Source organism: Scleropages formosus, chromosome 2, assembly GCF_900964775.1.
Source record: "Scleropages formosus chromosome 2, fSclFor1.1, whole genome shotgun sequence".
Lineage (NCBI taxonomy): Eukaryota > Metazoa > Chordata > Actinopteri > Osteoglossiformes > Osteoglossidae > Scleropages > Scleropages formosus.
This window is the reverse complement of record NC_041807.1, coordinates 33,267,966-33,284,064: the sequence shown is the minus strand read 5'-3', so window position 1 is coordinate 33,284,064 and position 16,099 is coordinate 33,267,966. Positions and strand designations below refer to the sequence as shown.

The window sequence follows — 16,099 nt, the reverse complement described above, 5'->3', positions numbered from 1 at the left end:
TCAACCAGGAAACTTCAGACTGCAAGGTAACGGCTCTATCCACCACAGTACTTGCTGACTCACAAACAGTTGTACTTTACATGGCAATCTCGCTCTTTCTCTTACTACCAATACAGCACACCAGTCGTGCTGTAAGAACAAAATCGCAGGAAAGAACTACAGTGCGATGATGCAAATGCGAACTGCAGTAACAATGGCAAAGTCTCTACTAGCACTGCTGGAAATTCTGACCAAAAGCATAGACAGTGAAGTGACTGAATGTATAATTATTGCTAATTCATCATTATGGCAGGAAATTGAACATACAACTTTGTTTACTCTTTGGAAGTTAAAAATTAAAATTTTACTATGTAAACCACAAAAATTGATACAGAATGAAGACAGTATGGCTTGTTTGGAATGATATTTTTTATTAATGATATGCTTTTTTGCCTGCCAATGTGCATGGTTTTGGTTAAATACATATTAATGAATACGACTTACATGTGTATTTGATGAGTGTCTGACCTGTTCCATTTTTAAAAATATTGTACTTACATATATGAATATGCAGGAGAAAATCATCTACATTTCAACCATTGTCTTACCCTGGGAGCAAGAATGTGAGGCATACAGTACTTGTTGCTGCTATGGATTAAATTATGAGACCAGACATACTCACAGTGGGCAGTAGTCTAAAGAGGAGCCAAACAAGCAAGTGTTCAACTGGTAGGCTACAACACTGGGTAAGGTGAGGGGTGAGGTCCATCTGGGTGCACTGGGGAATAGCAGGGCCGGATTATCCAGTGGCCGGCCACACACATTCACATCTCATAAGTTAAAGTAGCTTCAGACCCTAACAACATACGATACACACTGTACATTCTTCACACATCAGCCACCAAGACAGCTGGGGAGAATTACACCTTATAGTCAATACTGTAACACGTGAGCAAATACACAGGCCGGAGTTAATGCTTCACAAAACGGATGCAGTCTACATAGTCAACAAAACAAGTAAAACCACTGTTAAATGAATGCCTTTCAGAATATTTTATGTTATTATACAAAATCTGAAATATTTTCTCAGCTTCTCCAACAGAAGAACAATACAAAAAGACAACCACAGATACAAACATGAGAGGTCCCTTGAAAAATACAGTTTACAACAGAAAAGTGCCAAGGATAAAGTGAATTCAAGTAACACGTGTGTGCTGTACACAGATGGAGCGTGGTCCCGGGGCATCAACAGCGTCACATTATTGGCTCCTTTTGAGTTCAGCTTGGGTAATGGAAGTTTCTGTGGAGACCTCGCCCTTAGATGCTTGGGAGAGGATCTCCATCCACTTGGTATGGAGCTCCAAGTCCTGGGCACTGAGCAGAATTATCTGCTGGGACTGGCTCAACCTGAAGACATGCTTCATCTCCTGTTTCTCCAAGGGGAGGCCCACCTCGCAGCCAGGCAATGGGATAGCTCGGGTTCCGCGACTTTCCTGGGGAAAAACAAAAACCATTCAATAAACACCCGTCCTGCTAAAATGCTGTATATTTAATTGCTTTACATTTAATATGTGATAACTTGACCACTCTGCTGTTACATCTATTCATTCTAGAAGAAGCTCTCTTTGCTGCTAAAATATATTGTTTTATTCATTACAGAATATTCACATTGATGCAGAGTTCATTAAAATGAAAATGTGTGTGTTCATCACACACTATAGCTCCGGCACCATTAATACCTGTGTGCGTGTGCACACCTGCACATACATAACAGACAGTTCAAGTGTGGGGATAGCCAGGTCCCTGTCCAGGTCGTGTGCAGCCTTGGCACATAGCCTGCAGTGTCAGTCTGAACCGCCTAATCCCCTTGACCTAATTTTACAAGTGTAGGCAGAGCTCAGACGGAAGGGTGTCCTACCTGACCAGAGGTTTGCAAGTATAGAACCAGTGGCTCAGCCCTGGTGATGGCAGCCCAGACCTTGTTCCAGCCCTTGCCCTTATCCTGAAGATGGAGGTGGCTGCTGAACAGGCAGTTCTCTGCCAGCAGGGAGTTCTGCTTCTAACAGATGTAGGGCAAAATGGAATTAAAAAAAGCAAAAGACAGCAATTAGTATTTTCTTAACAATTCCTTTTCACCTTTGTCAACTTCAGCATACCCTCATATGTTAATTTACTGCAACCATGGCTCCCTTTCAGTAGTTCTACTATTGCAGTTAAAATCATTACAAATCTTGTTCCACAAAGCCACCAACTGGATTCCATGAATAAAATAAAGCTATACTTGCTAGGCATTTTCGTTTTAAATCCCTAAACTATAAAAGACAATAGCTAAAACAATCACAGCTTGCTAAATGTGCTTAGCATCCTGACTGATGAATATCCACGTGCTCATGTTTTCCAACTGGGATCACAAAGTCAAATTAAAGCAGTGCTCTGACACAGTCAATCTATAAAGGGTTTACATGCCATCATCCCACGGTGCACAGTGCATCCCAGTGTCAGTGAATTTTCAATAACGAACTCCTGGAGGAGTGCAGTGATCTGGGCCGACGAGATTAGCCAAGGGTGTAGTGTTAATAGTTTTACGGCAATGCAGCCACATTAACATAACGGGATTACAGCACAGCCATGCTGTGTTAGAGGAAACTGCAAATACATAGTGGCAGAATGCAAGAACTAGCTTTACAGTTGTGTAATAATTCCTAATTTTACCACTTAATTTCGCCAGTATTACTATCAGGGCAGATCTATATGAGCCTGGCACAACTCAATTACAAAGTATTGTGCTGCAAATTAAACCACCAACACACAATAGACACATTACATTGCACATATTCCCTGGGAATTTTCAGATGCTTAGTAAAGGTATTTGGTATGAGAGTGGATCTCTGGTACACCAAGACTGTCTTTGTTGGAGGCATTTTGAATAAATCTAGCTTTAATAAATGTTGAAATTAATGTACATCATTATTAGAAACACAGCAAATTGTGGCAGTGGAAAGCAGACCAGATAAAGAGGTAATATTTCACGCATGAAGTTCTGAGCACACTTCTCAGAGAGAGAACTGCTTCAAAGTTTTGCACAGGGTCATTGGGGGCTGTAAGTAATGTATCTTGTGTTGCTGACACTTGGCTATGTCAAGCTCCTGTACACATTTGTCCCTCCCTGAATTCCTGCGGACTGGGTTGCTGACAAGGGGACATCAGTGCAACAACAGTGAGTTTCTGCACGGTTACAGTACTGTAATACAGGTATGAAAGTACTCCACGTGTAGGGTGATGATTTATCACAGGTCTGTAGACCTACAGTTCACATGTGGGCTGGTGTTGTAACAAAACTCTATGGTATTTCACAGATAGGGCTGTGCTATATCAGAAATCACTGTTCCTGTTTATTATGAGATGACCCATCAGCAATTTTCCCCTTCATGCTAACAAATCCCATTGTTATTGGGCACTCCTAAATACTGTCCATTCAATACTTATTTAGCTGTTGTTTCTTTTTGTAAACCCTATATATCCAACGTTTCTCTACTTTTACATTTTCTCTTTCTTATAGTTGTTCTTCCTTTCAGTTCTCTTCCAGTACATTACAGCTCTTTCAACTTTTATGAAAACTGCAATATCTGTCAGAGAAAACAAAAACCTGAAAAATGTCTTTGAAAACGTGAAATTTTTTTCTTTAACCAGATCTACTGCACTTACTGTGTTTATCACTGAGCCATAATTACCACTGCTGGACAGTCATTTGTGTAGCTCAGTCTAAATAAAGGCTTTCATGGAGCCCAAATACTGCTTTCAGTATAGGCAGGTGCACAAGACCTTTATGGAGTATCAGACAGCAGAAGAGTGCATCCATTGATCAGTGCTGGGGTCTCATTACCCGATGCATTTCAGGAGCACACGAAAGCTTGCCACAGCAAACAAAAAGAACCCGAAGAGTAACGACCTGAACAGTAATGCACTCATTTTTTAACAACAATAAACACAGCATGTTCACTCCTTTCACACTGATTTAAATTACCTGGATAAGTCAGATGGTTCAAACACACAGTAGCACAGCTCTCCATACAGCAGAAAAAAGTAATTTACGCAAAAACGCTTGCTGTTCACCCCGACTCCTCCATCCAGCTTAATGCTCAGGGACTGACACAGACCGGCCTTCAGAGGTGAGCGACAAGCCCAAAAAGCCAATTAAAGTGGCAGAGCTGATTTCTTCAGACCAGACAACAACCTGCTTTTAAATGACATTGACAGCTCACTGACTACCTGTCTGTGTGCAAGTTTTCAACGTCTACTCAGATCACATGGCATCGGTAGTGTGGAACAGACAGCTCTGTATTAAGCACATATGTTACAGATACCCCTCTGATTCTCACCTCCACTGTGGTCTTCTTCTTTTGTTCACTAGTTGCTCCTTGGCCATCCAGAGCTAGACTTGCAGCTGTTCCAGTGAAACACTCCCGGCACACTCGGCTTGCCTTGTTGTCCGAGACCTTTGTTTCAGAGCACTTCCCACAGATGGCCTACCAAAGAGCAGCAAAGATGCCAAGTCATGAGCCCACCCTACACCCCACTCAGAGATCAGCCCTGTTTTCACCAGTAAGGACCCACAATCTTACCGCTCCACAGGCCTTGCAGTGATGTCGCCGCTTGGTGATGGAGTGAAAGCTCTCATTGCAACCTTTGCATGTCTGCTTTTCTTTGTCCTTCTTTCGGGAGCTTTTCTGAAAGAAAACTATGTGATGACTGATCTATTACTGGCTTACTGCTGCTGTAGCACTGGATCAATTTACCAGTCAGGAGCAGCTGGATCAACTACCCAATCATAAGCACTTGGGCTGCTGTGGTTTCAAAAGAGAAATCACTATTCTCCAATGTCATGTGAGCAGCTGAGCTTGTTCATGGGCAGTGAACAATTCTTTCCTTCACAAGGGAGTGCAATGGAACAGATACTTGTATTGTTATGGCCTACTATATTACTTAAAGCCCACACAAGGCATCTGTCATTTTCATATGAAACTAGAAAATACATGTCCCATTCAAACTTGTACTCAGCACAATTGAACACATAGAATTGAGACATGTTTAGGACGAAAAACAAAGGACAGTAACACCTGATGTTATTCTTAGGTGCTAGATGGAAATGGGTATTGTCACTTTGAAACTGGTGGAGCACAGTGACCAGTTCACAGTTCATCAGTATTCCTCAACCACAGCATGCTCAAGAACAACAAGGTAGACAAACAGCTAACATAGATTCAGCTAATAAAGAATACTGAATTATAGGTATAGCGTGTGGCTTTTACAATTTAATCAACATCATTCCCTGGGAAATCACAACGGTAAGAATACTGTACTAACAAACGCTATTCAAACAATTTTCATAATAGCTATAAGGTAGATGGCTATAAAATTATGGATTTAGTCATTTGTGAAGATGTGCAAACATCCCATGTTATTGAATAAATACTTACAGTACACTACAGCATAGGTTCGTAAAAAAAAGGACCATTCATTCACAGTTTAAAATGCAGAGAAAAAAAGAAAAATCAATGCACTAAGCCACATGAATGCACACTCCTTCTATTAGTATTACACTACAGAATATGCAGGTGTTAAAAAGTTGTTATTCACTGCTTGCCAAAAAGCAAGGTTCAATGTGAACCAGGGGAACAACTTGAAACCCACCCTCTCATGTTGACCGCCATCAGAATCTATCGAAGTATTACTCCAGGGGCCCTAAAACAGAATGGACTCTGTTAAAGTGAATATTCACACAACCCATAAGATTCTAGTCTTTTCAGTTTGATGTAACCCACTTTTTATTCTTTCAAATACTTTTTAAATCAAGTAAAATTTAATGATGACCCCTGTAAAATGATTTACATTTGTCTGTGTTAACAGTATGTTATTTGAAGCAGTAATATAAAACAAAGCCTTGCAAGGATCAAATTTAAAAAAAAAAAAAAAAAAAAAAACATTTGAAAAAGGTTTGTTTGCAAATACACATCTAGCTAATTTGTACACCTAACAATTGTCACAATTGCAAGAGAAAAGCTGCAGGTCTGAAGTACAAACACCAGGTGGTAGCAGTGATCTAGCAAGAGCACAAACCTGTGGCCTACGCACTGGCTCCAGGCACATTTATCTAGCCAAAGTAGGTCAAAAGGGATCCTTAAGAGATCCATATTTACTTACATTTCCATATTTGGTTATAATCATCTTCAGGGAAGGAGATCTGTGACCTATTTGTACCATTTGTCAGTAGTTATAGGTATAGTGTTTTAAGGGAAAGGGGGGGGGCGTGGTGGCGCAGTGAGTTTGACCGGGTCCTGCTCTCTGGTGGGTCTGGGGTTCGAGCTCTGCTTGGAGTGCCTTGCGATAGACTGGCGTCCTGTCCTGGGTGTGTCCCCTCTCCCTCCAGCCTTACGGCCTGTGTTGCCAGGTTAGGCTCCGGCTCCTCGTGAGCCCGCATAGGACAAGTGGTTTCAGACAGTGTGTGTGTGTTTTAAGGGAAGATTGTCTCTAAGTTGAAGACCTGCAAGTCTCAACTACCTTCTATAAATTAACGCCTTTTTCCCCAGTCTTAAGTGCTGTTCTGCTTTTTTGACGATACCTATCTATATGTGTCTAGGTATAAGGACTGTCAAAAGAGTGATGTGAACAAAGTGCTGTTATTCTGCCACTTCACTTCCCAACCTAAACTTTGTGCATCAAGAGCATTAAATGAAAACGTGAATTTTTGCTTGTAAGACGTTTACCCAGTACAGAACCACTGGACTCAACCGAGCAGTGCACTTACAGGAGAGTCAGGCAAGTGGTCTTCATCACGTGAAAAGGAGCTGTTGATGGCCTTGTTGAATGTCTCACTGTTCTGTTTATGCTTCTCAATGGTAGCTCGAATCACCTGAAGGAGGGAAAGCAAAACTTTCACTACCTAACAAGCCTCTCTGCAAGACTCATCTGCAGAAAACAGAGTAATGTTTGTCACGTTATTACAGATTTCTGGTGTATTTACATTATATTGTGTTCTCCAGTGAATAGAAAGACCATCACCCTGTCCCCAGCCACAACACGGTCAATGGCCACTGAATCATCCTAATTCAAATAGACCATTTCTTTGAACAATATATGAGCAACAGAGTATTTTGGCAGTGTTGGTTAGCCCATAGCTGGAAAACTACTGACTGAAGGAGAGCAGAGATGACCTGGTCTGGTCTGCCCGGAGAGCAAATGTTGCTCCATAGGCTAAGAAAGCCTCCTTCCATTGTGCTTAAGGTGGACAAAGGGAGTCTGACATGTGACTAGCTGGTAAGGCTGTTCTATTCAGTCCCTGGGTAACCCACTGAACGCTACAACCGCTGAAGTCAAACTGTTGTTCGTTCTCTGGACCAGTGCCGCATGTTCTCCCCAGTCTCAAAGGCCCCACCCACTACTTATTTTCTGTTAATTTAAACTGGCTACTTTTCACATGCATCTGCATCCACATATCTACACGACAATGTCTGTGCAAATCTCTGGGGGGGGGGGGGGGGGGGATTCTTTACCTGAATCCAGTCATCCTTTTCATCTTCAGTCCTGAGTAACATATTTAAGAGCACATTTCAAGATGTGAAACTCTATTTAAACCAAATCTCCATAAACTCATATATAACCAATAATAACAAACAATTTTAAACATGATAACTTCAAAAAGAATCCATTGAAATGCATGGTATTTTTAAAAATATTCCCTGCACATGGTTTACACAGGAAAACATTTTACATTGTTTCCTTTCTTCCTGAACGGAGAGTATTACCCCACCAACAGACCACATATTGCAGAAGCCCCTTGAACTCTATGAAAAACATGCTTCTCTTATGGCTGAAGGTTCACACGAATGATCTAATGTCTGATACAGTGCAGTATGACTAGTCAAGCAAAACACAACAAATCTGTAGTTCCTTGTGCTGCTGCCCTCTACCTATTCCAAGATATTCAGCACGGGCCTCAAACATCAAAAAGTAATTTCAGATTACATTTACATTTATTCATTTAGTGGACACTTTTCTTCAAAGGAATTTACAATGCTAATGTAACACTTACTACAGGCTAACAATTATTTACCCATTTACATGGCTGGATATGTAACTGGAGCAAATTTCAGGGTAAGTACCTTGTCCAGGGGTATTACAGCCAGAGGTGGGGATCAAACCTGCAACCTTTGGATTCAGTGCAGCAGCTCTAACTACTATGCTACCAGATGCCCTGTTAAGAAAAGCTTAAATTTTAGGTTTAAGTTACACCCTATGTGTTCTTACCTGGCTTGCAGCTCCAGAGACCTTTGTTTCCCAATTATGGCAAATGTATATGGCAGGTTGTGCTTCACTTTCTCCTGCACCTAAAATTAATAGTTTTTCATTAACATTTACAGTCATACTAATTCATAGTTAACATGAATTATATCAAAAAATATAACATCTTCAATGTCACATACGAAAACATTAAAACTTGTATTTATGACTATGTTGACCTATAAAATTTTTACTTTGACAGCGATATCAAAGTAAATGTGAGCAGCATTATCAGCACCTCCATGCCAGCAATGTCAATCCTCTCTCTCACGCTGAACTTTTGCCCCATCAACCTCAGCTTTGGCACACAGTATAGCACCATGTTGTTGAACTTTAGAAAACAGAAGAGGCAAAGAAATGAGCAACACGTCACAATTTAGGCACACTATAAACTCAAAGCAAAGATGCATGCTAATCAAACTGCACCGATAACTGATAGTAGGAGAGAAAATGAGAGCACAATGGCAGTTTTAGAAAAGAAATCCTCTGTCTAGGGTTATGAATAAACCAAAAATGTCTAGGTAAGAACTCACTATATCATACTATATCATGCGAAACTTTAGGAAACCTACTGCTGCATTTGTGCTTAAAACAGTCTGTGAAATCAAAAAGAAAAAAAGAAAACCAGCATATCTGTGATGCTTCCAGTTAAGAACCTATGTTCTAGGCTAAACAAAACTTTTCAAGCAGCCACTAAGGTCTTTCATGCAGTTAAGTATGACAACCAATAAAAGTAATTAATCAGTCTAAATGATGTATGCTTCAAATGTAATTTTGCCTCTCTTTGCTATAGGTGCTTATCATTAGACAGCCAAGTGGGAATTATTAGTACTTACTAAATAGAGATATCGGTCCTGGGCTGTACCATTCTTGGCTGACATCTTTTTGATATGACCCTCTTTGATGAGCTCATTGGCAGGGTTCACAATGTCCTCTTCTCCCCCCAAGCGCTCATATACTTCTAATAGCTTGTTCATCTTTTCCTGAATAAATATGGGTAAAAGCATGAAATACAATCTCAGTAAAACGTGAACTGACCTCTTTAATGTACAAACCCTTAAAAAATTAATCTGAATATTTAGCACCTACATGCCAGCAATGTCAATCAACCAATCACCCAGTTAAACTCAGGAGTTATATAGGCTTTGATTACCTTTAACAGATCACATTAAAATTAATTGCTTTTCAAATACAGCTTTATAAAAAGAGGGAACAGAACCATTATTTTGGTTAAACTTTTTAAAGCAATTTGGGTAAGCACTACTTTTGTAGCTTTGTAGGTAACACAATCATCCTCACCATTTGATAAAGAATATCCACAACCCTAATAGGACTGATAGTCTGAAGAGTTTGTTTTAACGCTCTATCATGGGTTTCGTACCTAAGGTGACAGTTGTCGTTCTACTGCATTGTTTGAAACAGGAAACGACACTTCCTGCCACGGGTAGTCTGCTGACAAGCTCACAGTGAAGAAAAACCAGTTTTTCACAGACAAAAAAAGCCACTTTCAGATTGGTTTGTGTACTTTCAGAGAACTTTTGCACAGACTGACCTCAGCATCTCTTACTGACCTGAATGTTTCATGTTTAAAAAAAGAAAAAGAAAAAAAAAATACAGAGAAAGTAAGAGGAGGAGGAGACAGGTGATGGTGCAGCAACTCACCATTTTCCTGATGGCTGCATTTGAATGGTTAGCTGCAGTAGAGATGAGTTCCAGTGCATCTGTGAAGGACAGAAGACATAACAATTAAAGCCATCACGTAGTTCCAAGAGTCCATTGTATATTCTGCAAAATGAAACTGCTTCATGTGAAATTGGAACATCACAACAGGAGCAGCCCTTTAAAGAAAATGAACAGTTTCACCGCATCGAGATCACTTCAAACTTTGTGGTTGTGTGATCAATTAAACTGAATGTTACTGACAGAAATAATTTTGTGGATAAAAATAAAATGCCACGGGAGAGCTACAATGTTTTTTGTGTCTGCACATGCACCACAGCACGGATGTGGCACGCAATCAAGGGGCCTGGACCAGCGCTTCAACATTTTCAGTGCATCCGCTCAATGTAGAGCACAGGCTAACTACATCTTAGGTGCTTTTCCAGACATATCTACAGATGGTCTGTAGACTTAGTATGCAGCGACTGGCTACCACTCTCTTTGACCAGTGAGAACTTTGGTATTGTACTTGATGAAAAGACTGCAAAGGCCAGGCTGCCCTGCATAATGTAAAACCAAGCATCACGGCAAACCAGCACACTACGACCCATATTCATTCCCTCCCACAATGGCCCAAAACTAGGACTTACAAGCTATTACAAATTATTAACAATGCATGGAGCCCCATTACATTCTGTAATTGTATGGTTTTTTCAAAACAGCTCCAATATTTAGGAAGTGTCACCATTAGAAGACAACTGTATAAATCCCCATTTCAGGACTGTTTTTAGAACTAGATATTTTTGGTGAATAAACTGAAGTTTATATAGGCTTCTGTGGCTTTTGAAGCAGACAGCTTCAACACTCAGACAGTGAGCAGAGACATTGTAGCATTAGTGAAGAGTTAAATTCACTTTCCAGAATATTCACTAAAGGTGAATAGATTTATTGCTGCAGCTTTGGTAACAATTATAGGTGTCATCTGGTGAAATACTTATCATAATTATCATGATTATCATCCATCCGAAGATGCTTTCATAATGATCAAATTTTTAAGCAGATGAAACCATAGCAACAAATTTACATTTATTCATTTGGACGCTTTTGTCCAAAGCAACATATCTCAGCAAAAGTACAATTTATGAATTACATTGAGAGAAGGAGATATAGCTGCAGACATGAAAGTCTCACGCAAACCTAGTTTGTTCCCTACCGCTTGCTGCACCAAGATTCATCAATTCTAGCTCTTGTTGTAACAGACACAAAAGAAGCAGGTAGGATACAGCAGCTATGTAATGCTTCATGGCAAAATGTCTACCTGTAAATGAGCTGTACTTTCTGGTAACCAAAAGCCACTAAAAATAAATTTGAGCTACTCATGAAATACGTTTGTAAAAACTATTGTAGAGGAACCATTAATAACAGTAACAACCAGTGTGAGTGAAGTGGCATATATTATAGCAAACCACTTTCTGTAGAGGGGAACTGCAACCACAGTTGAAAGCAGAAGCTTACAGATGAGGTACACAGAGAAGAGAAATAGCGGGCAGATCAGTGAGGAAGCAATTTAAAATTAACCAGAAGCTGTTCTGCTCCCTGGCAACACCTGTTTGCATCATATGAAGAAGAAAAAAAAAAAAAAAACTGGTCAAGACCCCATGCAACAGAGACTTAGCCCACACCTTTAGATTAACAGGTCCATATGTGATACACTTTGAAACATCAAACCTCATTACACTGGCAGCATAGCAGCACTAGCAGTGGTGCATGAGGAAGGTCTTCATGTAGTGTTCAAAAAGACTGACTGATGTGAGAGCATCTAATGCTCTGCATCAACATCATTAACACTTTTAGCTGTGGCCTGATTAAACAGCTAGAATGAGGTTAGTTTATTCATCAATAATAACTGAAGTTTTAAAAATAAATGTGCTTTTGTAGAAAATATCTGCAATCCCAACATGCAGATACATTAAAAATGGTTACTGTAAAATACAAGTTTTTTCAGTATATAAAGACAAGAACCGAGCCAGAGATGAGGCTAGTGGAACCTCGTTGCAATGAGCAGATCTGCACAACTGGTTGTTTATCGGAAGAGCAAGCACATATGAATCTGCAGAGATCTGCACATGGTCAGGCTGGCTCAAGAATAGTATAAACATCTAGATCTGTGCACAACTGATCAAGGCAGCAAAGCTAAATTTAAAGAGATGAAGGAAAGTACTTCATTAGCAAAATAGAAATTTAGTCTATGACAATGGGGTTTGGCAATGGAAAGTAATGCATGCAAAATTTTGTTTCCACATATTAGCTCTAGTACACTACTAGCTTATTTGTGCATTTATTAGGAAGCCCATTTATCAGAATTCTTTGCCTTGCAAAAACAAGGTGTGCACTTGTATATAATATATAAATAACGTAACAGATATGATCCAAAATGAACAAGATATTAGAAACTCCATTTATCGGAGTTCTGATGCCTGATAAACTAGGCCTGGGAGACAGCTAGCTAATTGCAGCCTTTACACAGGGTCTCTTTCCTCTGATATATTAAGAATACGTGTTATTTCATTTCACTGGCCAGCGATGGAAGATACGCAGTGCAACGGGCCCCAGAGGCAAGTGGGAATGGGACTCACTCTGTGCATCCCTCCTGTCCAGGGCATCATCAGGAAGCTTCCTCAGATAGTCTTTGAGCAGCAGCTCGTATCGTGGGATGCGCTGCACTGGCTCCAGCATGTGGTGCTGCAGTGTCAAGTTCCCACACACTTCCTGTTTCTGTGGAGAGGATGAGCACTATGACAGGCCCTGCACTGCACACATATCTAGTCTCCATGATAGGGGTGATAACAGCTATACTAGTGAAGCCTCTCTGGATTTCTGACAATTTAGAATTGCTTGATCTGAGGAGACGGCACATTAATGGGACACAGCATAGTGTCTAACACATTCAGAATTCATCATATTATGTTTCAGTGCACAAATGCATGTTTCTCAATGTTACACTGACACACACACACACACACACACACATTTTCTGAACCGCTTGTCCCATATGGGGTCGCGGGGAACCGGAGCCTACCCGGCAACACAGGGCGTAAGGCTGGAGGGAGAGGGGACACACCCAGGACGGGACGCCAGTCCGTCGCAAGGCACCCCAAGCGGGACTCGAACCCCAGACCCACCGGAGAGCAGGACCCGGTCCAACCCACTGCGCCACCGCACCCCCCTTGTTACACTGACATAGGCCAGTATATACATATACACTGGGCATCAAGAGAATTATGAGTAGTGTACTGACACAGTGATGGACACTCACCTGAACGTTCTGTACTATGCCTTTGAATTGAGATGACCGTTGAGTCCATGTGTTGACTAGGTCCATGGCACGATCAAAGTTCTTTACGTACTCTCCATACATCTTCATGAATGGAGCAAGCTTCTGGAGGATGTCACCTATACGAGGGTTTGAGTTCCTGTGAGAGCAAAATACATAAAGACACACATTTAACAGAATGCTTAAATTAAAGGTGACAGGGATTTAAAGGTTGTTTGAAGAAACATACAGCACAGTGTAGAGTATGCCATAGATATAATGCTGATTGTTTAGGTATTATTCATCTATTCCTATTTAAGTACAATGACATATGCAGACCACATAAGACGAGATGCATAATTCATGACTGCCCTTACTTGAAAAAGTAAAGCATTGATAAAAAACAATTGCAGTCAGAGAAATACTACATTATTAATAAGTGCCTATGCCTACAAATAAGATGAGTATATGTCTTTTTAAATCAATGATGAACCACAGAACTCATCAATCAGTTAATACTGCAGTCCATACTGCCTTGGATCATCAAACAAATGTGACACTTGACTGCTATGGGACACACACATTCTTCCAAAAAAACGAGAGAGAGAGAAAAAAAAAAGAAAAAAAAAAAAAATCACTACACACATCATTATGGAAACTTACACTAAATTAAACATAGTAAGGTCATCAATATCATCAATGTCCTTGTCGGCTGTTATGACCCCAGGTATTTTCCATAGACAATGAAAGTACAAATTACTCAGCTACAAATCTGAATAGCCAGTGAACGCTCATGGTAAGTGTATATATGTTCAGCAGGTGAGTGAGAAGATAACATCCACATTCTGCACCCCCTCCAATGCTTCACGGCTGACAGCACAAGCTCCCTGTGTTCAAAATAAGCAGACTGAATCTAGCCGAGCATAGGCAGAGCAACTACAAGGCTGATTGTTTGGCTGGAGGTTGCCATCAATATGTTTTTACCACTCATCGGTGATCCGTGTCTTTAGCTCCGGTAAGAGGAACTTTTCATGAAAGCAGTAGATTGAGGAAATGTTGGAGAAGATTCCATGGATGACTTCCTGTGGAATTCCAGCTTCTGTTAACTTTGTACAAAATACCTGCAGTCACAGAGACATTCAAAAAAAGATCAAACATTCTATTTCCATTAAGCATCAACATGCATAGGTGACACATTGAAAAAGCACAAGTTACGATTAATGTTAAATACAGCTTGCTATGTGACTTCATAATTCTGAGTACAAGCTAACCTTGAAGTTTGGTTAAGTAAGAGTTAAACTTGATAGGAAAAGATGTCACAGGTTATTATAGCTATCAAATCTAATGACATTACTTTTTTTTTTTTTTTATCACAGATAAATCTGCCACCAAGTGACTTTCACCAATGCAGTTCTAGAGTTTAACAAGACAGACTGCACTTTGGATCGAGTTATTACGCTTTAGTAACTGCTAGGCTAAAGTGCACACTTTAGTCAACTTCAATGTGGCCCTGAGTTTACTCATGCTAACTAACCAGTGGTTTTTCAAGATACTAAATGTTCTAACTGTGTTAAATCTTCAGAAGGTTGAATTAATACTTAAAAGTTTCTTCATTGAGGCCAAGTAAAACAGAGTCAATGCACATTTACAAAGTGAACTTTTGGCTCAAGAATCAAAAAACAGAGACAGAATAATAAGCACAACTCTAAACTCCTGTGCTCACATATTAGAATGTGTACTATATCTCCAGGGCTATAATTAATCCAGTGTTTATTTAAAAAAAAACAAAAGAGACATTTCCCAGAGGGTCACAGGAGAGGGGGGTTTGAATCATGCTTGTCTTAACCATAAGTGATACTGGCAAACATGTGAGCTAGGTATTTAGGCCAAAGCAGCCAGGGCAACTAGAGGAAGGAAAAGGAAATGGGATTGGAGATATTCATGTCCTCTATTGCATGTTTTTGAGAGTGACCTATGTGCATTCACGTTTGCATGAATGTTGCTGCTTATGACTGTGTAAAAGGGAGACTGAAAACTGTTGAGGTATGCATGTACAGTTTTCCACCACCCTACAAAGGTAATGTGTTCCTGAAAAACCCTTTGTAAGGTTAATGCTCATAACTCAATGACATAACTGACAGTTTCAATAGTAAAAATTTGTGTTCATGAGCCCCAAAACTGACACCCATTTATGCTTAACATATCATCATTTCCTATTAAAATGGACACAATGGCTTCAGTACTTAACACTAGTTATCATAACATAAAAAGGTACCTTCCCTTCATGAATTACTCCATTATACTGTATGTCTATCTAGCTGGACTTATTCAGCTCTTTTGTAAATATTACAATCTGTACATTAAAACAATGGGTCTCTTCCAGGGGCCCTGACATCCACTCACAGTCCAAAGATATGATTTTTAGTTTCATTGGTGATCCTAAATTGTCAGATGTGTATAAATGTGTGTGTGTTACACTGCTCTAATGCTGATACCACATGCAAAATTGTGTTTATCCCTGTCAGCACATAACCATTACGGGATCTGGTACAATAAACACAAACTTACAGAAAAAATAATGCAAAATAATGATTGTATCTGCAAAAATACAATCCTAATTTGGTTTTTGTAAATGCCTCAAGAGACAAAGAAAGGATATTAAACAAAACTCCTTGTAAAGTGAAATTCTGATAACTCCAGTGGGCATGACTATATATTTACATTTACATTTATTCATTTAGCAGACGCTTTTGTCCAAAGCGACGTACATCTCAGCAAAAGTACAATTTATGCATTAAATTTATGTAATTT

The 16,099-nt window shown here is 39.9% G+C and overlaps 1 protein-coding gene across 2 annotated transcripts in view; it reads right to left on the bottom strand.

The window, feature by feature from the left end:
- Nucleotides 1–373: 373 nt before the first annotated feature.
- fgd (faciogenital dysplasia) overlaps nt 374–16,099 on the bottom strand; it is a 53,769-nt gene continuing 38,043 nt past the window's right edge. For both annotated transcript variants that reach the window (XM_018762303.2, XM_018762304.2), the window contains exons 6-19: nt 14,273–14,409; nt 13,292–13,448; nt 12,612–12,750; nt 9,979–10,037; nt 9,153–9,299; nt 8,555–8,647; nt 8,284–8,363; nt 7,530–7,560; nt 6,785–6,889; nt 5,671–5,721; nt 4,602–4,706; nt 4,359–4,505; nt 1,898–2,038; nt 374–1,472 (exon numbers count right to left, since the gene is read on the bottom strand). In XM_018762303.2, the coding sequence (XP_018617819.2) occupies nt 1,239–1,472; nt 1,898–2,038; nt 4,359–4,505; nt 4,602–4,706; nt 5,671–5,721; nt 6,785–6,889; nt 7,530–7,560; nt 8,284–8,363; nt 8,555–8,647; nt 9,153–9,299; nt 9,979–10,037; nt 12,612–12,750; nt 13,292–13,448; nt 14,273–14,409 (1,626 nt within the window). In that variant the 3' untranslated portion in view covers nt 374–1,238. The remainder of the gene's footprint in view (nt 1,473–1,897; nt 2,039–4,358; nt 4,506–4,601; nt 4,707–5,670; nt 5,722–6,784; nt 6,890–7,529; nt 7,561–8,283; nt 8,364–8,554; nt 8,648–9,152; nt 9,300–9,978; nt 10,038–12,611; nt 12,751–13,291; nt 13,449–14,272; nt 14,410–16,099) is intronic.